Source organism: Neofelis nebulosa, chromosome 3, assembly GCF_028018385.1.
Source record: "Neofelis nebulosa isolate mNeoNeb1 chromosome 3, mNeoNeb1.pri, whole genome shotgun sequence".
In the NCBI taxonomy this organism is placed as follows: Eukaryota; Metazoa; Chordata; class Mammalia; order Carnivora; family Felidae; genus Neofelis; species Neofelis nebulosa.
The window spans coordinates 115,029,931-115,053,638 of record NC_080784.1 but is presented as its reverse complement, the minus strand read 5'-3'; the positions used below and the strand labels follow the sequence as shown (position 1 = coordinate 115,053,638).

Here is a 23,708-nt window from a genome sequence, read left to right as displayed (position 1 = left end):
GTTTTCCCCTTTGGAATTAATGCTTTTGTGTGGAGGCAAATTAAAACTGTGTGTAAGTATCTTGTTCCTTATCAAACCTTAATTTTTAATTAGATCAGAATGGACTTAACAGTTTCCTGTTTTCTTCAGTGGGTTATAATCTGTTACTATCATTATTTATTTGAATGCTCAAATGTGTTCTAGATTTGACCATTGAGAACTCCCTCCAAGATGCTACAATTTTTTCATGTGTGTTTCCTATGTTTCACATATGTTTCATATGTGTTTCATATGTGTTCATATGTTAAAAAAATAAATAATAAAAAAATAAAATAAAATAAAATAAAATAATACAATACAGGGGGCACCTGGGTGGCTCAGTCGGTTAAGGATCCAACTTTGGCTCAGGTCATGATCTCATGGTTCAAGAGTTCAAGCCCCACATTGGGCTCTGTGCTGACATCTCAGAGCCTGGAGCCTACTTCAGATTGTGTGTCTCCCTCTCTCTCTGCCCTCCCCCTGATCAACCTCTCTCTTAAATGAATGAATATTTTTAAAAAATTAATTTAAAACAAACAAACAAACTGTAGGGGCACCTGGGTGCCTCAGTTAAGGATCTAACTTTGGCTCAGGTCATGATCTTGTGGTTCATGAATGAGCCCCACGTTGGGCTCTGTGCTGACAGCTCAGAGCCTGGAGCCTGCTTCGGGTTCTGTATCTCCCTCTCTCTCTCTTCCTCTCTCCCACTCCCTTTCTGTCTCTCTCTCAAACAAACATAAAAAAGTGACTTAAAAGCGTAAATACGTGAAATCGAAATGTCTTATATAAACATATATACGTTAAACATTTGAATCTTTTAAAATGTTTTCTATTTTGTTGGTTTTATTTATAGTTTTACATATTAAAAACCATGAGCTCCTACCAGTACTTCGAATTTCATCCCAACACTACAGCATTCATTCTAGTTTTCTTCTTTACATATTATAGCTCCTTTTTTGGTAGGATAAGTCTGCCTTCCATTAATCTTGGTATATTTGATCAGTTTTCCTGAGCGTGACGGTCTCTCATCTCTGCCACCACTGTTTTCCCTTACATAAATGCCCTCCTCACCTGAGTTGGGCTCTAACACCTTGTTCTGAGCCTACCTTCCTTGCATATGCCCCTCTTCATTCCATTCAGGTCCTAACACCCCACACTTATCCCCTTATGTGGACACCCTCCTCGCCACGCTTAGGCTCTTTACCCCCATGCTGGCTGCCCACCAGCTGCCCTTGAAGTCACACTCCCCACCTTGGGCCAGTCTTCTCCCCCTCCACAAGTGCCCTTTTCAGGAGAAATACTTAGATTGAAGAAGCGTCATGAGTTCCAAGCAGGAAAAATAAAATTACATCTGTACCTGACACGCAATGGTGAAACTACAGAACCCAAATGCAGAAAGACCAAAGAAAATCTCACAGAAAATCTTAAAGTTACAGAAGATGTTTTAATTGAAGCCAGAAAGCAAAAGAATATCTTCAAAGTTTTGAGGGGAGATAAAAATCAACCTGGAACATTATGTTCAGTAAACTATCATTTCAACAAAATAGAGGCTGAGAGACTAAAAGGTTGTTACTGAAAGTTCTTTTGTGGAAGAATACAATTGAACATGTGAGAAAACGATGTAAGAAGTGAAGAGCAAAATAGGAAACATACAGATGAATCTAAGAAACAATCACTATATAAAACAATAGTCACAATAACAACGTAGGGTTGCTTTTTATTTTTTTTTTAAATGTTTATTTTTGAGAGAGAGAGAGGCAGAGTGCAAGTGGATGAGGAACAGAGAGGGAGACACAGAATCCGAAGCAGGCTCCAGGCTATGAGCTGTCAGCATAGACCCCAACACAGGGCTCGAACCCATGAACCGTGAGATCATGACCTGAGCCAAAGTTGGACGCTCAACCTACTGAGCCAACTGGGCACCCCACAACAATGTAGGGTTTCTAAAAAATAAAGCAGAGCTAATTGCTACTTTAATAATTATGATTGATACAATCTAAATCCTTGTTGTTCAGCATCAGGGTAGAGAAGTTAACTTTACACATTAACCAAGTAAGAATGTCACAGAATGTAAATGGCAAACATTAAAGGGTTGGGGAAAAAAACATATACTTTCAAATCAATAGAGAAAAGTAAAGGAGTATTTTTTTAATTAGTTATTAGAATACAAGAAGGAAGCAAAGGAAAATCAAGATAAAGAGAAAACACAAAAAAGGATGGCAGATCCCCATAATTATCTGAGCTGACAATAAATGTGAACAGATTAAACTCAATTGTGAAAAGGAAAGAAATCGCCCGTTAACAACATAGACTGAGGATTCGACTACCCATACAAACGATCTCGTTGAAAACAGTACTGAAAGTTATACTGAGCAAAATCTAGTATTTTTTGATACTAAAAAAAAAAGAAGGAATAAGAATGCAGAAGAAATATTGAACAAGGAAATGAGTAAAATACAAGAATAGAAGTGAATAAAACTTTATATTTCAAACCCTGTCGTATGCACCTCTTACTGTGGAATGTGTGGCACAGGCAAGTACGCTCCTCGGTTAGATCATTGTTTTGCTTTGAAGCTTGTCCTTGGGTTTGTTAGAGTTTGACCCTGTGGTACATCATGGTTAGCACCTCACACTGAGCTCTTGAGCTTTCGTGATTTCTTTTTGCTTCTTTGTACTCCCCTCCCCCCCCCCCCCCCCCCGCACAAATCAAACTAATACATAGTATCTCATTTTTTATGAACCTCTCTGACTTGTCTCTAGATTACATTTTAAATCTGCCTAACAAAAATTGCATGTTGTAGCACACAACGGGCAGTTATCTTAACTAGCGCTTGAGTCTCAGGTACCACATGAATCGTTAGTGTTAAAATAAATTTTTCTTTTTGATTTGGATTGTCCAAGAGTAGTTTATACATGTTTGAAACAGAACAGAAAGAGAAGTAATGCATACAGCATTTGGCTAATAACCAGCAATAACTTCCACATATTGAGTTGAGTAGCTCAGCAAGACCACGTTTATATCCCTTGGGAGCACTTGGCATTTAAGCAGGTCTTTCCTTCATTGTCTGAACTGAACTCAGCAGGATCCCTGAAATTATATTCATGTGTGTGTGTGTGTGTGTGTGTGTGTGTGTGTGTGTGTATGTATTTTCATTCCTTTCTTCCTTTCCTCAGTTCTTTCCTTTATTCATTTCAACAAGGAAAAACTTTCAGGAGCAAACAATGAAGGACTACAACCCATATAGAAGATATTAGACGAACTTGCTTGTCTGTTACCAAACATGTTGACGTGTTGAAATATTAGAGTATATTGGCTTAAAAGTACATTATTTACAGTTAATAAATTGGTTTTGGCATCATTGTATGAATGCAGTTTCTTAATATTTGTGATAGAAGTACTTAATATTTTTTTCTCTTGTTAGGTCACTTGTGCCGTGAAGCCTTTTTTATTTTACATGGGTTCCAATAGCATAGAGCTGGTTTTAACAAGTACTGTCTGTATCTTCCAAGGTCCCCTTCCTTGCACTTCATCTGGAAACAGAGCTCACTACTTCCCCCAGGTGTGGACACAGCAGAGGATAACCTGTCAGGTGCACTTCCGCATCGTGTTTCCCACACCATGATGGTACTGCCCATGCAGTGAGGCAGTTTAAAGAACGGGGGCTCCTAACTGCTTGTTTTGGTCATTTATTAACAGACTTTAGACACATTACCTAACCTCCTTGTGTTCAAGTATTCTTAAAATATGGGAAACAACGGGTACATGGATGTTTATAGCAGCTTTATTTATGATTGCCAAATCATAGAAGCATTCAAGATACCCTTCGGTAAGTTAGTGGATAAATTGTGGTATATCCAGACAATGGAATATTATTCAGCACTAAAATGAAATAAGCAACATGGACAATAATATTAAAATCATCAAACTTGGGGCATCTGGGTGGCTCAGTTGGGTAAGTGTCTGAGTTCGGCTCAGGTCATGATCTCAGTTTGTGAGTTCGAGCCCTGTATTGGGCTCTGTGCTGACAGCTTGGAGCCTAGAGTCTGCTTTGGATATTTCTTTCTCTCTCTCTCTCTCTCTCTCTCTCTCTCTCTCTCTCTCTCTCTGTCCCTCCCCTGTCTCTCCCTCTCTCTCTCTCTCTCTCTCTCTCTCTCTCTCTGTCCCTCCCCTGCTTACACTCTGTTTCTGTCTCTCAAAAATGAGTAAACATTAAAAAAAATTTTTTTTAAATCATCAAGCTTGCTGAGAGACTATATCTTAATTATTCCTACCCCCAAAAAGAAATGGTAATTATGTGATCGGTGCTATTAATATGGCAATCATATTACAGTATATAAATGTATCAAATCAACATGTCCTATACCTGTCATGTACACAATGCTGTGTATCAAATACATTTCAATAAAAAACTTAAAAAATCTATCAAGCCATGAAAAGTAGAACCACCTTAAGTGCACATACTAAGTGAAAGAAGCCAATCTGAAGGCTACTTACTGTATGATTCTAACTGTACGACCACGTTCCGGAAAAGGTGAAACTGTGGAGGCAGTAGAAGGATCAGTGGTTGCCAGAGGTTGCAGGGGAGAGAGGGAGGCAGAACACATAGGAGTTTTAGGGCAGTGAAATTATTGGGTGAGATGCTCCGGTGGTGAGCACAAGTCACTAAGTACTGTTAAAACTTGTAGAATATACAGCCAAGAGTGAACCCTAATGTAAACTGTGGACTTTGGGTGAAAATGATGTATCAGTGTAGGCTCACACATTGTAACAAATGTACCACTCTGGTACTGGATGTTGATATTTGGGGGAACTGGCAGGTGGGGTGAGAACTCTGTACACTGCTTAATTTGCTGTTCTAAAATTGATCTAAAATATAAAGTCTGTTTTTGAAAATGGAAGGGAGGGGCATGCTGGATTAGCCCCCACAGGCTCTTGTTTATCAACTTGTGTATCGACTCCTGTTCTCTAGTCACTTCCTATTATATCAGTGCTAAGCTAATTTTCTCGATAAATTGAGTGATAAATACATTTGAGTGGAACAAAGGATGGGAAGTAATAGTACATCTCTCATATCGTTGCTGGAAAGATTAGGAGACTGCATGTAAAACATTGAGCTATACAAAGAGGGTGAGAAGAATATTCGAGATGGAGAACAGCATGTACTACATTCCTGAGATCTGAGAAACTTGTGTTCTAGGATTGAGAGATAACCAGTAGGATCAGAGTAAGGCAAGCAAGGAAGAGAGGGATGAGATGAAACTGGTGAGACATGCAGTGTCTAAGTCATATAGCATCACATTGGCCATGATAAGCTTTTATTTTGTTGAAGCTTAAAGGGCAGCCATTGAAAAATTTTAAGCAGTGGAGTGGGGTCATTCTATTTAAAGATCACCTTTGTTGCTTTGAGGAGGGCAGCTTGGAGGAGAGAAAGGGGGAAGTAAGTAACCAAGTTTGGAAACTATTACAATAGATCATGCTTGGCCTGGACCAGAGCATTAGCAAAAAAAAAAAAAAAAAAAAAAAAAAAAAAAGTGGATAAACTATGCAGGTTGAAGAGTTCGGTTGATGGAATTCATGGCATCAAGAAAGATTCCTGGGTTTGACTTGAGCAGCTAGCAAGATGGTGGGTCAGTTACTGCAGGGAGAAGGTGGACCCAGAGGAAGAGATTTCAGGGGGAAATCAAGTTTTGTTCTGGATAAATCTAGTTTCAGATGTATGTGGTGATGCAAGGGGAAACGTTAGTCCAACATTTGGATGTCCTACGCTGAACCTGGGGAGAGGTCTGACTAGAGAGTTGAGGGACTAGAGATAGAAGCCTGCTGGTAGTATGTTAAAGAGTGAATGGGAGTTGAGGATGAGGCGGCGTAGACAAGCTGGAAAGGTTTGGCTGAAGAGAGCATGTGAATGGGGCAGCAACCGGAGGTCTATGTGGTTAGTGGAGGGTCTGGAACTTTTTAAAGAGGAGAGAGAGCAGAGCATATTTACCTACTACATCTGTAGTGTGAGTGGTAGAGGGAGTTAAGATTTTGAGAAAGTCTGAGATGTAGAAGATGGAGAGCATCTGAGGAGGGCTTGGCCTGTGGGGAGGAAGGTCACTTGATTGCAAGAGAAGGGAAGGAAGTGATAGTAAAACTAGAGTTCTGTAGTTTTTACGGCAGGAAGATGAGGGAGTTTAGGGTATGAGTTGGCCGTGGAAGGTAGGTACCCTGGGCAGGGCTTTCCAGGCAGGGATGGTAAAAAGGGCAAAGGCAAGGAAGCATGCCACAGTGTGCAGTAGTCAGGAAACGGCAGTACTCACGCACGTCTGGAATCGAGGGTTGGGAAGGAAGCAGGCGGTGCTGGTGATGGTAAGGTGAGACTGGAGAACCGGACAACAGTCAGCTCATGGAAAGTTTTCTTGGGAACAGTTTCTCTTTGTAATAGAAAAATAGAGGTTCTTAAATCTAGAAATAGTTTGACTTTATATGACTTCAGAAGATTGGAATAGGTCTTAATGTGGAATGGATTGGTGGGAGGGCCAGTTAGGAGGAAGCTGCTGCAGCGACCTGGGTGAGATGACATGGACCTGAATGAGGGCGGTGGAGGTAGAGACAGGGGGAGAGGGTGGCTTTGGCGACTCCGTGTGAATTAGAGCCAGTAGACCTTAGTGGCAGTTCAGCTGTAACTGCTGGTCTACCAGCTGATTTTATGGACTATTGTTGTTTAGGATAGCCCTCAGTCCTCTAGTTCTAATAGCCGGTCAGCAGTGGTGTGAGTTCGTCAAGGAATAAAGGAGAGGAGCAGCGCTATGGAGAAACAAGGAAGCTCAGTTTAGGAGATACTGAGCCTGAGATACCAGTGGGCTGTCCCAATGAGGACATCTGGTGAGCCTCCAACAGGAATCTCGTTGCTCCCGGACACCCGATGTGATGTGTCTGTTATTGTTTGATTCTGAACCTTAGGCAGATTTGCTTGTTTGGGGTTCATACTACTATTAATTTGGTACTGAGTAAAACAACATGAAGCAAAGAAAATATTCCCCAAAAGAAAATTGATAATACACTATCAGGATTCCAAAACTATTACTGCCTCATGATCTAATCATACTGCACTCTAAAGAAAAAAATGCAAACAAAGATTTACGTGCAAAGATGTTTAGAATCAGTTTAGCCACAATGGTGGAAAATTGAATACGATACATAGATAATAAATTGGAAGGTATACTTTGGTGTTACTGTGGTAATTCTAGATGATGGGTTTTTTGGTGACTTTTCTTTTTGTGCATCTGTGATGTGTAGATTTTCTAAAATGAGCATGCGTTCCTTTCTGATGAGGAAAAATCTATAGAAATAGTGTATAAAATGGAACTGTCCAACAGGTAAATAGTAAATTTTGGCACACCCATAGGATAAGTGGTTATAGAACATTTAAAATTTTGTTTATGAAAAATTTTTGAGGTAGGTGAGTGCTTATAAAACATTAATGATCAGCTCTCTGTGGACTACGATTACATGAGTGTCTATATCTGTAGAAAGGCTGGAATAAAAAGCCAGGGGGTGGTGGGATTGTAGATGCTTGTCTTCTATTTCTCAAGTTGCCACAATTTTCTTTTCTTACATTTCTTTTTGTCTTTTTTTTTTGATTTTCTAGTTTTTAAAGGGCTTTTTACTGCTTTTTTTCTACTTTCCTTGAAAAATGTTGGTTTTTTTCCCCTACCACAGTAGAAACTGTAGATTGAGTGGTTTCCTTTAAGTGTTTAACGTACACATGTAATTATAACTTTTTAAACAAAGTCTTACGTTTTCATTGTCTTTGCCCTCCTCCTGAATTTGACAAGGATCTTCACATGTTCTAAGAATCCATTCATTGTAACACACCCAACCTTGTTTAGTTTTTTACTCATTTTAACATCAAAAGATGGTTTAAAATTTCTTAAAATGAGTTGTTTATTTACCACCATATTTTATAGCTTTGGTGTTTGTATCAATTTCCTAGGGCTTCCATAATAGATTGGGTGACTTAAACAACAGCTTTGTTTTCTTACAGTTCTGGAAGCCAGAAGTTTGAAGGAAAGGTGTTGGCAAGTTTGGTTTCTTCTGAGGCCACTCTCCTTGGATTGTAAATGGCCATTTTCTCATGGTGTCCTCACAGGGTCTTTCCTCTGTGTGTGCACATGTCTGTGTCTGAATCGTCTAAGGACACCAGTTATACTGGATTAGGGCCCACACTCATGTCCTCATTTTGACTTTATTACCTCTTTAAAATACATTTACATTCTTAGGTCCTGAACATTAGGACTTCAACATGAATTTGTGGGTTTGAGGGAAGACATGACACAATTCAGCCCGTTAATGGTGTTCTCTTGCATTCTGCTTCCATCTGGGTTTAGTTCCATTCTTCCTGAAGAAGTTCTTTAATAAAGATGTATAGGAGAGAAACTGTCATCTCTGTATATCTGAAAGCTCTTCATTTCCTTCAACCCTAAGTAAATATTCCTGAGTATAGTGTTCTGGGTCGATGGTTATTTTCCCTTAGCACCTTAGAGATATTCATATGTTTATTTAACATTTATTGAGCCCCTAGATTGTGTGTCAGGTGCTGGGGATACATACAGCCATGAACTGGACCACCTCCCTGTCTGTGCCCAGGGAGCATGCACTCTCGTGGGAGGAAAGGGAATAGCATTTGTACAGGTTGTTGTCATTTCTCTAGGGTAAACAGCTACGGGTGGAATTGTTGGGTCACCCAAAAAACTGCCAGAGGTTTTCCAGAATGGTTGTGCCATTTTACATCCTTGCCAGTAATGTGTGAAAATTAATTCCTTTTTAAAGTTTCTGTATCCTTCTGTGCTGTGCCTGGTGAAATATTGCCTAGCTCATTAGTTTTCTATTGATTTTATCCAGTCTAATATTTTTCTAGTCCATTAATCTGGCTTTCTGACACATATGTAGAGTTATTTTTCTGTTTCCAGAAATTCTAATTAGTTGATCATAGTTTCTTGTTTTATTTCTATTAGTTTAGTGTGATAATTTTTTTGTTGATTTTTCTGGAAGCTAATTCTCCCTTTTATCTCTTTGAAGACCCTAAATATAATTTACATTAAAGTCTGTTTTGCATGACTCTCATTTTTATTTTCCATAAATGGAATTAATCTTCAAAGTAAATTTGTTGGTTCTTTCTTAGCATTTAATTTCTCATAAATTAGAATTTTGGATTATAGACTCTAGGAGTTTATTTTTCATTCTGTACTCACCCCTTCTGGCTAGTAATTTTACATTGCTTAAAATTGGGATCCTATGGCCAGAGCCCAGAATCGGCTCTTAAATTGCCATCTTAACGTCCCTGTCCTGGAATGTTGCAGCGTTATTGGAGATTCCACAGATCAAGTCATTAGATTATTCGAAGGCTGAGGGCACCTGGGTGGCTCAGTCAGTTAAGTGTCCAGCTCTTGATTTCAGCTCAGGTCATGATTTCAGGGTCATAAGATCAAGACCCCACATCAGGTTCCATGCTTTGCATGGAGCCTGCTTAATATTCTCTCCCTCCCCCTCTGCCCCTCCCCTGCTCCCTCTCACTATCAAAAAAATAAATAAGTAAATAAATATCACTGGAAGGCATGCCATGGGTTGCTTTTAGTTCCTTCTACCCTAAAAGAGTCAAACTCTCAGGTACTTCTTACAATTTTCAGAAAAAAAGGTAAAAATATGACTGTCACAGAGTTATAAAAATGAACACATATTAAAGAATTTACTTAACTCTTATGAAGTAAAGGAACCAGGCAGATGTTATATTCAGCCAAAAGGAAGAATGAAAAGTGCACAAAATTAGATGGAAAAAATAATTTTAAAATGAATTGCAGTTAGAGATAAAACTGGTTAGGGGTGTGTGTGAGTAGTCAATTGGATCACTACCAGATTGGACGAAATTTATATACTTATCTGTTAATTACCTGTGGTTTACAGATAGTTACGGAATGGCTCCAAACCGGTACAAGGGCCAGAGTGTCTTAACTTGAAAAAGTGTGCTGTAGACAAGGTACATTTTTCTGTTGAAACACTTTCTTCCATAGGACCTGGAATCTAGCTGACTATCCACTTGGGCCTCGCTTGTCACATTGTGTTTCTGTCTTGTTTCTGGTACAAGGAGATATGTATGATGGTTTTGAATAGAACAGAGGGGTCCCTTAAGTGTGAATTTATACCACCATCTTGAATGGAAACTGCATCTTGATTTTATTAACAGTAATAAAGATAATTAATCTAAAATATGGCAGAGCTCCAGAAAAAGCCTAATCTTGTTAATTGACCCCAACACATGCTCATTATATATCTTCTTTCTGTTAACGTCTGCGCCCATTCACTTGAAGGCTCAAACAAACTTCTCCCATATTAATGATTTCTTTCTGTCCTCTTCAAACTAGAGCTGTCTCCTCTTTCTCATAACCCATGTCTTCCTGCACCCTCTGCCTGTCAAAGATCAGGGGAGCTGGTATATCTTGAAGCTTGGATTCCAACTTGTTCTAACTGCAAAGCCTGTGTTCTCTCCAGGAGACCATCACCTTGCAGGAAGATTTAAAGAAGAAATGGCTTTTGAGCTGGACCTGGAGGGAATGACAGGATTTGCTAGGCAGAAGTGGATAAAGAAGGCACTTTAATGATAAGTCCATGACTCTTGGCTTGTTTCACTGCGGCCTAAGTTCGTGCTGTAAGAGAACAGTACGTGATAAAGCTGTGGAGGTGGGGTGGTCCACACTGCCCTTGCTGAACTCATAAACTGTGCCTTACACTTTGTTTCACTTAATCTTTATACCAGCTCTACAAGGTAGAGAATTCCCACCTAACCCTTGAGAAAACTAAAGCAGAGTTAGCCCTATGACTTCTGTGATCTCCCAGCTGTTAAGTGGCTGAATTGACTTTAGAATCCCAGTTTTTGCACATCCAGGGCCACTGTTCTTTCTACTTTACATAGGCTGTTGAAGTCTAAGGAGTTTTCAGCAGGTTGTAAAGTGATTAGAATTATATTTAGGAAAAATACATACTGAAGAGAAGCCCGAGTCCTCTTTTGTCATGATACTGAGTGTCCTTTGAAGGCAGTAACCCTTGACCCAGCACTAAACACTTGGTATTCAAAATGATTTTGTGCAGAAATTTCACATAGTTCCCTGAAAGCCATGGAGGGTCCCCTAGAGCTCAGCTACTCAGACTCAGAGCATAATCTTCACACCCTTACTTCAGACCTACTAGATCAGGAATCCCAGGGTGAAGTCCAGGAATCTGTGTTTTTAGCAAGCCCTATCTTCTTAACAACAGATGGTATTGGAATATTCAGGTGATTCTTTAAAAAAAAATTTTTTTAACTCTCTTCCTTATTTTTTCCTTTACTCCTTCTTTCCTTTTTTCACTTTCATTTTTCCCGCCAACACTTTCTTTTTTATTAAAATTTTAAAAATGTTTGTTTCTTTCTGAGAGAGAGAGACAGAGTGCGAGCGGGGGAGGGGCAGAGAGAGAGGGAGACACAGAACCCAAAGCAGGCTCCAGGCTCTGAGCTGTCAGCACAGAGCCCGATGCGGGTCTTGAACTCACAAACCGCGAGATCACGGTTAAGCAGCCGAAGTTGGATGCTTAACCAACTGAGCCACCCAGGCACCGCTCTTTTTAAAAATTTTTAATGTTTATTTATTTTGAGAGCAAGTGAGCACACGAGCAGGGGAGGGGCAGAGAGAGGGAGACGGAGAATCCCAAGCAGGCTCCACGCTGTCAGCACAGAGCCAGACGCAGGGCTCAATCTCACAAGCCATGAAATCGTGACCTGAGCTGAAATAAAGAGTTGGATTCTTAACCCACTGAGCCACTCAGGCTCCCCTATTCAGGCGATTCTTAGAGGCATACACATGCTTGAGAAAGCCTTGGTATTTTACTCTGGCTGCTCTGCCTTTCAGCATTTCCTGGGTGACAAGTGGTTGCCTCTAAAATGATTTCCTCCATAGTAGACCAGAAACTTCATCAGCGCATTAAGTGATAATGGGTACTTCCTGATCAGGAATTATCACTGGCATCTAGGAACCTGACTCATAGACTGTCTGGCTTTATACAGACCCTAGCATAAAACTTAGTATGTAAAAGTGGTCATCTATAGAAAAAAGTCTGGACAGATACATGCCAAATCACTGTTAGAAAATTATGCATGGCACTTGTGGAAGAATGGTAAGGTAGACTTTATTCAGGGAGACCACAGCAGTGGGGTTTTGCAGTGGGGGGAGAGATGGGCTCAAGTCTGAATACAACAAGGAAAAAAACGGGAATTTATTTCCAAGGAGCAAGGTGAGGTGGCGGTAGGAGCAGTGGATGGAAAGTTACCAGGATAGGGTAATTCTGTGCTAAACTGACCTACCAGGATTCTTGCTGAAACCTGACTAGAATGATCAGATAATACCAATACCTGGGGGATTGTGGGGAATGAGGAATTTGATTAGATATCGAGGGGGGGAGGATTCTGGCTAAACTGACAGGATTCTTGCTAAAACTGGGTTCTTAGAGGACATGCCCAAGGATGGGGCTCCATCAGGCTTAGAGGAGCTGGACTAAAGTTTAGTCAAGAAGAGAGTCTTTATCACTGCTAACAGCGATGATCTCTGGGGGAAGTTGTGGGATGGTGCAGAAGTAAGGGAAAGGCTTTTAATTTTTATGCCCTACATTTTTATTAGACTTTTATACATAGAGAATCATATCATTAAATGCATTTATATTACTTTTTTTTTTTTTAACATTTATTTATTTTTGAGAGACAGAGCACAAGCAGGGGAGGGGCAGAGAGAGAGGGAGACACAGAATCTGAAGCAGGCTCCAGGCTCTGAGCTGTCAGCACAGAGCCTGACGTGGGACTCGAACACATGAATTGTGAGGTCGTGACCCGAGCCGAAGTCGGAGCTTAACCGAATGAGCCACCCAGGCACCTCTATATCATTAAATATTTTTAAAGAAGTATTTTGGTAGAGAATTGTGATGTGTTTTCAAGTGGATATATTTTTCTTAGTTTCTTATACTTTAACTAAAAGTAGTAGGAAACAAAAAAACAGTAGTACAACATCCAGTATGCAAACTTGGGAAACTTCTGCATATCTTTACTCATTGAGGGCTACATCTGTTTTAAGAAATAATCAGATTTTTTTTCTTTTTCATTGTATTATTTTTAGAAATAAAATTCAAATGAAGTCTTAATATGCAGATATCTTGTAACTAATAGCTGTGTTGTGTTTAATACTAGAAATATGTATTTGGGTTTTTTTAATGTTTATTTTTGAGAGAGCATGCAGCGGGGGGAGGGCCAGAGAGAGAGGGAGACAGAATCTGAAGCAGGCTCCTCACTGTCAGCAGAGCCCGACACGGGGCTCAAACTCATGAACCTGAGGTCATGACCCGAGCTGAAGTCTGACACTTAACCAGCTGAGCCACCCAGGCACCCCTAATACTAGAAATATATATTTGAATGTTTTGTTTCACTTACTGAGAACTTTGTTTTGATTTTGAGCATAATGGAAACATCATTTGAGTCACTCATTGTTTCATTTTTCATAGCAGTGAGCACATTTTTAACTACCTGATTTAACAGTGCCGACTCGCGTAAATGAGGGGTTGGAAATCCAATTTGGAAAAGAATTCTTCATTGCATAGTTACTGGAAAACTTATTGCTAGTAAACTCTTCACAAGGTGATACAATAAAAAACAAAACGAAACAAAACTGGATGTTGTGACCATGGTACTAATTCTTCTGGAACAGGTTCTTTTGCCTGTGAACCGGTTTTTCAGTGCCCTTTCTTTCTACTGACTACCACAGTGTCTTTGTGCACATAGTGCGCCATGATGTCATCTGGCCTTCCTTTGGGTCCAGTACAATTGTAAACACAAGCACCAATGCTAAAACATAGAAAAGTGGCCATTTAGATGTTTTAGGACCAGCTATTCTATCAGGTAGAACTTTCTGTGATGATGGAAATGTTCTGTTTCGGTGCTAGCATGGTAGCCGCTAGGCACACGGAGCTCTCGAGCACTTGAAATGTGCAAAGATACTGAGAAACTGAATTTTTAGCGATAATTTTAATTTTAATGGTCACATGTGGCTAGTGCCTACCATATGGGACAAGAAAGCAGTCAGAAAGGTGTAGTGAGCTTCTCCAAGGGTTTATCTGGGAAGCTGAAGTTTTTATCATGCTGGTCCCGTAAGGTTAAAAAAAAAAAAATCTTCTGGTAAAGACACTTACTTCAACTTTCCCACTTTTTCTAAAAGAAGAAATAATCTTTCTTACAGGTTTTGTGTGTGAAGCTGTGTGGAAATCTAAAATACAGTCAATCACATCTTTATAGTACAGTGGTGCCCCCTGATGGTAAGCTTTCTTATCACTTCTTTGATTCCTACGCTAATGTGTTTCCATTTTTCCAAATAAAAGGAGAAATACGGGTTTTGAACAAAAAGGACTTTCTTATGCCCCTCCATGTTCTCCCCGCCCCACCCTTAGTTCAGTTCCTCCCTCTCTGCTGCCATAATGTATTACTCTGATGTCTTTTGGCAAACTCCCACCCCATCGATCATAGGATTTATAGATGAATTAGAAACAGTTTCTGCCTTGAAGAACTTAACTCTTCACCTGGCAAGACTTTAAGCAGACAATTATAATAAAATGTTATAGAATGCTAGAGAATATGTAAATTGTAGTATAATGAAGGCCCTATAGTAGTGCGTTATTACAGGAATTCAGAGGGTTATGAATTCCATATTTAAGCGTTCCTATAGAATCTTGTATTTTAAAGTTGTTTTTTAAAAACTAAATTTTACCTATTCCTGTATTCCTACTTTTTTTTCCTTAACAGAAATAACCGTTAATTATAGACATGGCCTTCCCTTGATAACCCTTACTTTGCCATCCAGAAAAGAGCGTTGTCAATTTGTGGTCAAACCAATGTTATCAACAGTTGGTTCATTCCTTCGGGACCTACAAAATGAAGACAAAGGTGTCAAAACTGCAGCAATCTTGACAGCAGGTATATATATATTTTTTCAACTTGTCTTTTTTTCTTCTTCTGAACCATTGTTTTGTTTCTGTTCTAGATAGTTGATTCTTTAATTCATTATATAATAAATGGTTGACCTTTACTGTGTCCATTTTTGTATAATCTGTGATATAAAAAAATTAACTCTGTTGAATAAAAAATTAATGGGATAAGTTTAATGTACGTTTTAGTTACTTATTTCATAAACTTAGCCCCAAGGTTTTTTCTGAGAAAATTTTAATGACACAGAGGCTGCAAATAGAGATAAATTACCAAATTTTCATTTTTATTTTATTGTAGTGTTACATGCTCAGAATAAACTTATTAAAGTGTTAATGATTACTGTTGCAGTTTTGAAAAGGAAATAAATATTCTTCCCTCTCCAAGTTCAGAACCAAATAAGGTATAGATACAGAAGTTGGAAAATAGAAATTAAGAATTTATTTACTCAACAGATTGAGCATCTAATATATGCCAGGCAATGTGCTAGGTGCCAGAGGCAAAGAACAATAGAGATTAAAAAAACAAAACAAAACAAAACAAAAAACACAAAACCTCCTGCTCTTATTGAGGTTGTATTTTAAGAGGAGAAAGAAAAAGATAAAGAAGTAAAATATGCAGTATGTCAGATAATGAATATTGCCAAGCAAAAGCAGAGCAGGGACAGTGGTGGGGAGGGAGGTGCTCTCCAGCGGGGGAGTGTAGTGTGGTGGTAGGTGCCCACGAATGGGGGGTGTGGGGGAGTGTGGTGGAGGGGGAGATGCTCACAGAGTGGGGGGCTGTGTGCTGTGGCAGGAGGTGCTTTCAGAGTGGGGGGCTGTGGGGGAGGTATGGGGAGGAGATGCTCTAGGGGAGGTGGGGTTCCGGGGGTGGGGAGGGTGCCCGCTAAGTCACCCTGGAGGGAAGACCTGGAAGAGAGGAGGGAAGACCTGGAAGGGAAGAGGGAGCTGTGTAGATGGGAGAAGTTCAGCTGGCAGAGGCCCCGTTGTGGGAGCCAGCCTCACTGTGACTGCAAAGGAGGCAGCTGGGTGGAGGTAAGATCAGAGGGACAGGTTAGGGAAAGCTTTTTTATCGGCTGTTGTAAGGACTTTGGATTTAACTGGAAAGGGAGCTTTCTTCCTGATGAAACCAGGATTAGAGAATAAGGTTTTAGTCCTGTGGCCACTGTGACCTAATACTTCATCCCTGAACTAGACTGAACCGTCACGGGAGCCCTGAACACCCGTGGACCTTCACTACAGGGCCAGCGCGCCTGCCTTCCTAAGCTCCTGAGAGCAGGCAGGTGTGAGCCCAGTGGGGCACTGAGCACAGTACTCGCCTGGTAGTATGTACCCCGTAAGCACCCCGTGAGTGAATGATACAAGCGAGGTGAAAGCAGTGAGTGACGTGTATACCCAGCTTGTTTCTGAAAACCTAAGTAGCTTCGAAACATAAAACACAAAGGAAAAGACTGGAGATCTTAGAGAAAAATGTCTCTTTGGACTGAGTGAAAACACTGTATTGGGGTTTAAATCGATACTTGTCCAAGAATAGGTGAGAAATGCAAGGCTGCATCATTAGCCCCTTCGAAGTGTTTTTTTTTGCATCAGTCTTTTGCTGTTCCTGTATTAGTATCAAGGATAATGTAGTACTTCAACTGAGAAACCATACTCAGGTGATTTCTTTTTATAGTCCTATTTTAAGGAGCAGGTTTGAAGTCATTTAAATGTAAATTTTTAAATGACACTTGCAAAGTCACATAAATGGTTGGTGGTTACTGATCTTTAGAAAAAAAAAAAAATAAAGAGGCTGTGTGGGTGGAATTTGCCTGCATTTAATTTGGGCTTGAAAAGAGTGTTCGAAGCTTGTCACAGTTTTGCCCATAGTGTGGGTTGAATTATTTGGCAATTCCTGGGAAAATGATGTCACCCCAGCTGATGAACAGGAACCCAAACAGCCAAATTCGAGGAACAGACCCAGGTGCAAACTGACTCGCTGCCTTCTAGAACAAAAGAACTACAGAGAGCCAGACTGGAGGCAGACAGCCGGGTTCTTCCCAATTTTACAAGCAGCATTACTGTTGTCATGCATATTAATGTAGCTGAAATAGCTTTGGTTGAATGTAGCCAGGCAAATGCCACGCTAGGAGAAGATACATGTCCTGGACTTTATATCACTTCTATGTGGAGTGTTCTAAAGGGAGAAACCCCTACCCAGCACCAGTTTTTTGCTTTCTTTAAACCTGGATTACATTAAAGGTCAAAAATATAATACAAACTAGGCTATATGAGAAGTTATGCAAAGCACGCTGAGGTTAAAATTTTCCAAGAGATTTTTTTTTTTTCTGAATTGTTCCTAGGATATTTGAAATTACTGTTAGAATCTTTCCTACCACTTTCTAACTCCATAAAATAAACTGCACACAAGCAGATTACCCTTTAGGTTTGATTATGTTTATTACCGTCCCTAGCACCCCCATCCCCTAGAAGCTTTGCCTCTATTCACCTTTCCCCAGCTAGAACAGCAGGGAGCCCTGTGTGGTAATGGTTGGCAGTGTATTTGGCCACCTAGTTTTAACAAATCAGTCGCCTCTAATAATTTAAAAGTAGGCTTTTAAATGCTACCTGTGTGCCTTACACATTCCAGTCAGGGGCACAGCTGTATGTAGCAGATAATGGACTCTGGCTGACCAGAGGAAGGTGTCAGCTCTGGAGATTGGCATTTGACAGAAAGCCAGGCTCAGAAGAAGGCAGGAACCGAGGGAGGATGTGAGCAAAATCCAAGTTAGCCTAAGATCCACCTGATGGGCTCCACTCATCTGCACCCCCACCCCCCATGACACCTCCAGTGCTCTGGCTTTGCTGTGAAGAGTTCCCATCTCCCCTGAATCTTCACATGACCTTGGCAGAGACAGTCTCGCCAGGAACATCCACCTGGATCCCAGCTTCCCTGACAGCGAGAAAAGGGAGCACCTGCCTGCTCTGGCTGTCTAGTGTACTCAGAGGTAGAACAAGAAGGGAGGATTCCCACCCCCCACCCCATGGGAACAGTATTGGGTATTAGCCCCCCAAAAAGAAAATGTCCACTACTGTATTGTAAGGACCTGGGTTAGTATTTTTCTATATGTTGGAAAATGGTTCTTATGTTCTAAAACAAGGACGTAATTTTGCTTTGTGTATTTTCTTTCAGATGGCCGTGAAATTCCAGCTACTACTTTAATGGAAATTTTGCTAATGAATGATTTTAAACTTGTCATTAACAAAATAACATATGATGTTCAGTGCCCTAAGAAAGGTAAGAAACACGACTATGCAACTGTCTTAACATTTCCCTTTAGTGGTGGGACTTTTACAGGGAGTAAGCCTAAGGATCTTTTAAATTAACCAAATGACCAAGAAGGCTTTGGAGAACTGATGCCTAAGGTTTTCTAGCAGGGGTATGAATGATCAGTAGAAGTTGCCCAGCAGGGCTTTTAGTCTCATAGACTGTTTTTACACTTCTGAAACTTCACTTTAGGATCTTGAAATGCTTAATCTGAAATTAAGGCTTAGAAGTAGGCCTGAAAATCATGAATCTAAGTGTGTATTGTACAATGCTTAACTCTTTTTTTAAAAAAAGAGACTTAGTTTTTTTTTGTTTTTTTTAGAGTAGTTTTAGGTTTGTCGGCAAGATTGAGCAGATTAGTATATAGTTCCCATATTCTCTCTGTCCCCTGCCCCATAGCCCTCCCCACTATCAAGCACCAGAGTGGTATATTTGTTACAGTCTATGAGCCTACACCGGCCCATCATTATTACTCAAAGTTCATAGTTGACATTAAGGGTCACTCTTGGGTTTTGAAAAATGTATAATGACATATATCCACTATTATAGTCTCATCTAGAGTAATTCCACTACCCAAAGTCCTCCGTGATCTGCCTGTTCATCCCTCCCTCCCCCCTAACCTCTGGCAACCAGTAATCTTTTTACTGTCTCCATAGTTTTGTCTTTTTTGTTAAGAATGTTCTATAGTGGGTATCATATAGTAAGTATATAGCATTTGCAAGTTTTTGTGTGTACATAAGTTTTCAGTTCATTTGGGTAAACAGCAAGAAACAGGATTGCTGGATTGTATGTTAAAAGTATGTTTAGTTTTGTAAGAAACTGACAAATTTTCTTCCAAAATGGCTGTACCATTTTGCATGCCCATCCAGCAGTGAGAGTTCCTGCTGTTCACATCCGTGACAACCTTTATGGTTGTCAATGTCTGGGTTTTGGCCATTCTCCTGGGTGTGTAATGATGGTAGCTTATATTTTTAACTTGACTTGCCTGATGGCATACGATTTCACATGCTTGCTGTATTCTTTGGTGAGGTGTCTGTTCAAGTCTTTGGCCCATTTTTAAAGCAGGTTGTCCATTTTTTAAATTGTTGATTTAAGATTGCTTCGTATATTTTGGGTAACAATTCATTAGCAGATCTCTCTTTTGCAAATATTTTTTTCCCCAGTCTGTAGCTTGTCTTCTCATTCTCTTGGCATTGTCTTTTGTAGGGCAGAAGTTTTAATTTAATGAAGTCCAGTATATCATTTATTTCTTTCATGGTTTGTGCCTTTGGTACATGTAAAAAGTCATCATCATACCCAGAGGCATCTAGGTTGTCCCCAATGTTCTAGGAGTTGTATAGTTTTGCATTTTGAATTAATTTTTGTGAAGGGCATAAGGTCTGAATCTAGATTCTTTTTGTTTGTTTTTGCATGTGAATGTCTAGTTCTTCCAGCACCATTTGTTGAAAAAACTGCCTTTGCTCTATCGTATTGCCTTTGCTCCTTGGTCAGAGATCAGTTGACTATATTTATATGGGTCTGTTTCTGGGCTCTGTATTTGATTCCATTGATCTGTTTGTTCTTTTACCAATACCATGCTGTCTTGACTCCTGTAGCTTTATAGTAAGCCTTGGAATCGAGGAGTGTCAGTTCTCTGATTTTATTCTTCTTCCATACCAAGTTGGCCATTCTCGGTCTTCTGACCTTAGAATCAGTTTGTTGGTATCCACAAAATATCTTGCTGAGATCTTGATTGGGACTGTGTTGAATGTGTAGATGAAGTTGGGAAGAACTAATATCGTGTCAGTATGGAGTCCTACTTCCTGTGAATGTGGAATAGGTCTTGATTTATTAATTTCTTCTTTGATGTCTTTCACGAGAGTTTTATAGTTTTCCTCATAAAGATTTTCATCATAACTTGTTACACTTATACCTAAGTATTTCAGTTTTTTAGGTGCTGATGTAAATGGTAATGTGTTTTTAATTTCCAGATTCCACTTGTTGATGTATATAAAGTGATTGACTTTTATATCATAACCTTGTATCCTGCAGCTTTGCTATAATTGCTTTTTAGATCCAGCGGTTTTGTTTTGTCGATTCTTTCAGATTTTCTATGTAGACTATCAGGTCATCTGCAAACAAAGACACTTTTATTTCTTCACAATCTGTTCATCTTTTATATCCTTTTTTTTATTTACTTGCATTAGCAAGAACTTACAGTGTGATTTTGAAAAGAGTAGTGAGAGGAGACCCCTTGCTTTTTTCCTGGTCTTCTCAGGAAAGCTTCAAGTCTGTCACCAATAAATATGATGTTAGATGTTTTTATCAAGTTGAGGAAGTCTCCCTCTATTCCTACTTTGCTAGGGTTTTCATCATGAATAGGAATTGGATTTTGTCAAATGCTTTTCTGCATTTACTGGTATGACCATGTGACTTTTCTTTAGCTTACTGGTGTGATGGATTGCTTTAATTGAAAAGTTGAACCAACTTTCCATTTCTGTAATAAATCCCATTTGATCATGGTGTATAATTGTTTTTATACATTGTTGGATTCAACTTAATATTTTGTTGAGGATTTTTGCATCTTTGTTTATGAGCGATACTGGTCTTTAATGTTCTTGTAATGTCTTTGTTCGATTTTTGCATTAGGGTAATTGCCACATGGAATGAGTTAGGAATTATTCCCTCTGCTTCTATCTGCTGGAAAGGATTGTAGAGGATTAGTATAATTTCTTACTTAAATGTTGAGTAGAATTTGAGTAGAATTCACCAGTGAACCTATCTGGGCCTAGTGCTTTGCATTTTTAAAGGTTATTATTGATTCAATTTTAAAATAGATACAGGCCTATTCAGATTGTCTAGTAGTTCTTGTGTGTGTTTTGGCAGATTGTGTCTTTCAGTGAATGGGTCCATTTAATCTGGGTTATTAACTTTGCAAGCAAGGAGTTATTCATAGTTTCCTTTATTATCCTTTGAATGTTCCTGGGATCCATAATGATGTCCTATTTTTCATTTCTGATATTAGTAATTTGTGTCTTCTCTTTTTTTTGTTGGCCTGGCTAGGATTTTATCAAATTTATTGGTTTCTTCAAAGATACAGCTTTTAGTTTCATTGATTTTCTTTATTGATTATCTGTTCTCAATTTCATTGATTTCTGCTTTGATTCTTATTTCTTCTGCTTACATTGCATTTCATTTGCTTTTTTTCCAAGTGGAAACTTTGGATTAGTGATTTTAGGTGTTTCTTCTTTTCTAATATATGCATTCAGAGCTATAAATTTCCCTCTGAGTACTGCTTTGTTTCATCCTACAAATTTTGGTAAGTTGTGTTTTCATGTTCATGTAGTTCAAAATATTGTCTAATTTTTCTTTATTTTTTCTTGGACCCGTGTATTACTTAGAAGTGTGTTAATTGCCAAATATTTTGAGATTTTCTAGCCATCTTTTTGATTTCTATTTGAATTGCGTTGTGGTCTGAGAGCATATATTGTACGATTTATATTCTTTTGCATTTGTTTTGGATGTGGCCCCAAGTGAGGCTTATCTTGGTGAATGTTCAATGTGAGCTTGAGAAGAACGTGTATTTTCTGTTTTAGGATGAAATAGTCTATAGATGTTAATTCTATCTGTATGATTGATAGTACTGTTGAGTTTAGCTGTGTCCTTGATGTTTGCTCCATATCTAATAGGTATTAAAGATTCCAACTATTACTGGATTTCTTTTCTCCTTGTGGTTCTATCAGTTTCATATTTTGACACTTTGTTGTTAATTACTAAGCGTTAAGGGTTGCTGTGTTTTCTTAGTGACTCTGTTATGTAATTATGTAATGCCTTTTTTATCCACGACAACTTTCCTTACTCTGAAGTCTGCTGTGTCTGAAATTAGCATAGCTACTCCAGCTTTCTTTTTCCTTTATACATGTATATGTATATATATAAAATTTATATCCTATAATATATTAGTTTCATTTAAATATATATATAAAATTTGTATCCTATAATATATATTAGTTTCAGGTGTACAGCGTAATGATTTAGTATTACATATATTGCAAAATGATCACTGTAACAAGTCTAAGTTAATATACCGTTGTTGTTTTTCTTCCAGCTTGCTTTTGATTAGTGTTAGCATGATATATCTTCCTTCCTCCTTTTACTTTTAATCTATACGCGTCTTTGGGTCGTCTGGGTGGCTCAGTTGGTTGGGCGTCTGACTTCAGCTCAGGTCATGATCTCCCCATCCGTGAATTCGAGCCCCCGCGTCAGGGTCTGTGCTGACAGCTCAGAGACTGAAGCCTGCCTCGGATTCTGTGTCTGCCTCTCTCTCTGCCCCTTCCCCACTCGCACTCTGTCTCTCTTTCTCGAAAAAAGAAACAGAAAAAAGAAATACGTGTCTTTACATTTAAAGAGGATTTCTTGTAGACAACCTGTAGTTGGGCCTTTGTTTTTGTTTTTAAAAAAATTTTTTAGGGGCGCCTGGGTGGCTCAGTTGGTTAAGTGCCCGACTTCAGCTCAGGTCATGATCTCGTGGTTTGTGGGTTTGAGCCCTGCGTTGGGCTCTGTGCTGACAGCTCAGAGCCTGGAGCCTGCTTCGGATTCTGTGTCTCCTTCTCTCTCTGCCCCTCCCCCACTCATGCTCTGTTTCTCTCTCTCAAAGTAAACATTAAAAAAAGTTTCAATTTAAAAAAATGTTTATTTAATGTTTGTTCATTTTGAGAGAGAGAGAATATGCACGTGAGTGGGGGAGGGAGAGAGGGAGAGAGAGAGAATCCCAAGCAGGCTCCGTGTTGTTAGCGCAGAGCCCAATAAGGGGCTTGATCCCAGGACTGTGAGATCATGACTTGAGCCACAGTCAAGAGTCAGACGCTTAATGGACTGAGCCACCCAGGTGCCCCAGGCCTTGTTTTTTAATCTAGTCGAATCTTTTAACTGGTGATTTAGCCCATTGATATTTAAAAGTGATTATTGCTATATTTGATTAATATCTGTCATATTTTTATTGTCTATTTTTTGACCCTTTATTCTTAATTTTGTCTTCCAGTCTTTGTCTGCCTTTTGTGGTTTTAATTGAGCATTTTATGATTCCATTTTCTTTGTAGCATATCAGTGATGCCTTTTTACTTTTTTTAATGGTTGCCCTAGATTTTGCAATATACATTTACAATTAATCCAAGTCCTCTTTCTTCCTTTCCTTTCCTTCCCCTTCCATTCCCCTTTCCATTCCCCTTTCCATTCCTTCCCCTTCCTTTCCTTCCCCTTCCTTTCCTTCCCCTTCCTTTCCTTCCCCTTCCTTTCCTTCCCCTTCCTTTCCTTCCCCTTCCTTTCCTTCCCCTTCCTTTCCTTTCCTTTCCTTTCCTTTCCTTTCCTTTCCTTCCCTTCCCT

The 23,708-nt window shown here is 39.4% G+C and overlaps 1 protein-coding gene across 2 annotated transcripts in view; it reads left to right on the top strand.

Moving 5' to 3' along the window:
- Positions 1–23,708, top strand: part of MCUB (mitochondrial calcium uniporter dominant negative subunit beta) — a 107,320-nt gene that overhangs the window by 55,628 nt on the left and 27,984 nt on the right. For both annotated transcript variants that reach the window (XM_058721677.1, XM_058721678.1), the window contains exons 2-4: positions 14,305–14,380; positions 14,865–15,035; positions 18,213–18,317. In XM_058721677.1, the coding sequence (XP_058577660.1) occupies positions 14,305–14,380; positions 14,865–15,035; positions 18,213–18,317 (352 nt within the window). The remainder of the gene's footprint in view (positions 1–14,304; positions 14,381–14,864; positions 15,036–18,212; positions 18,318–23,708) is intronic.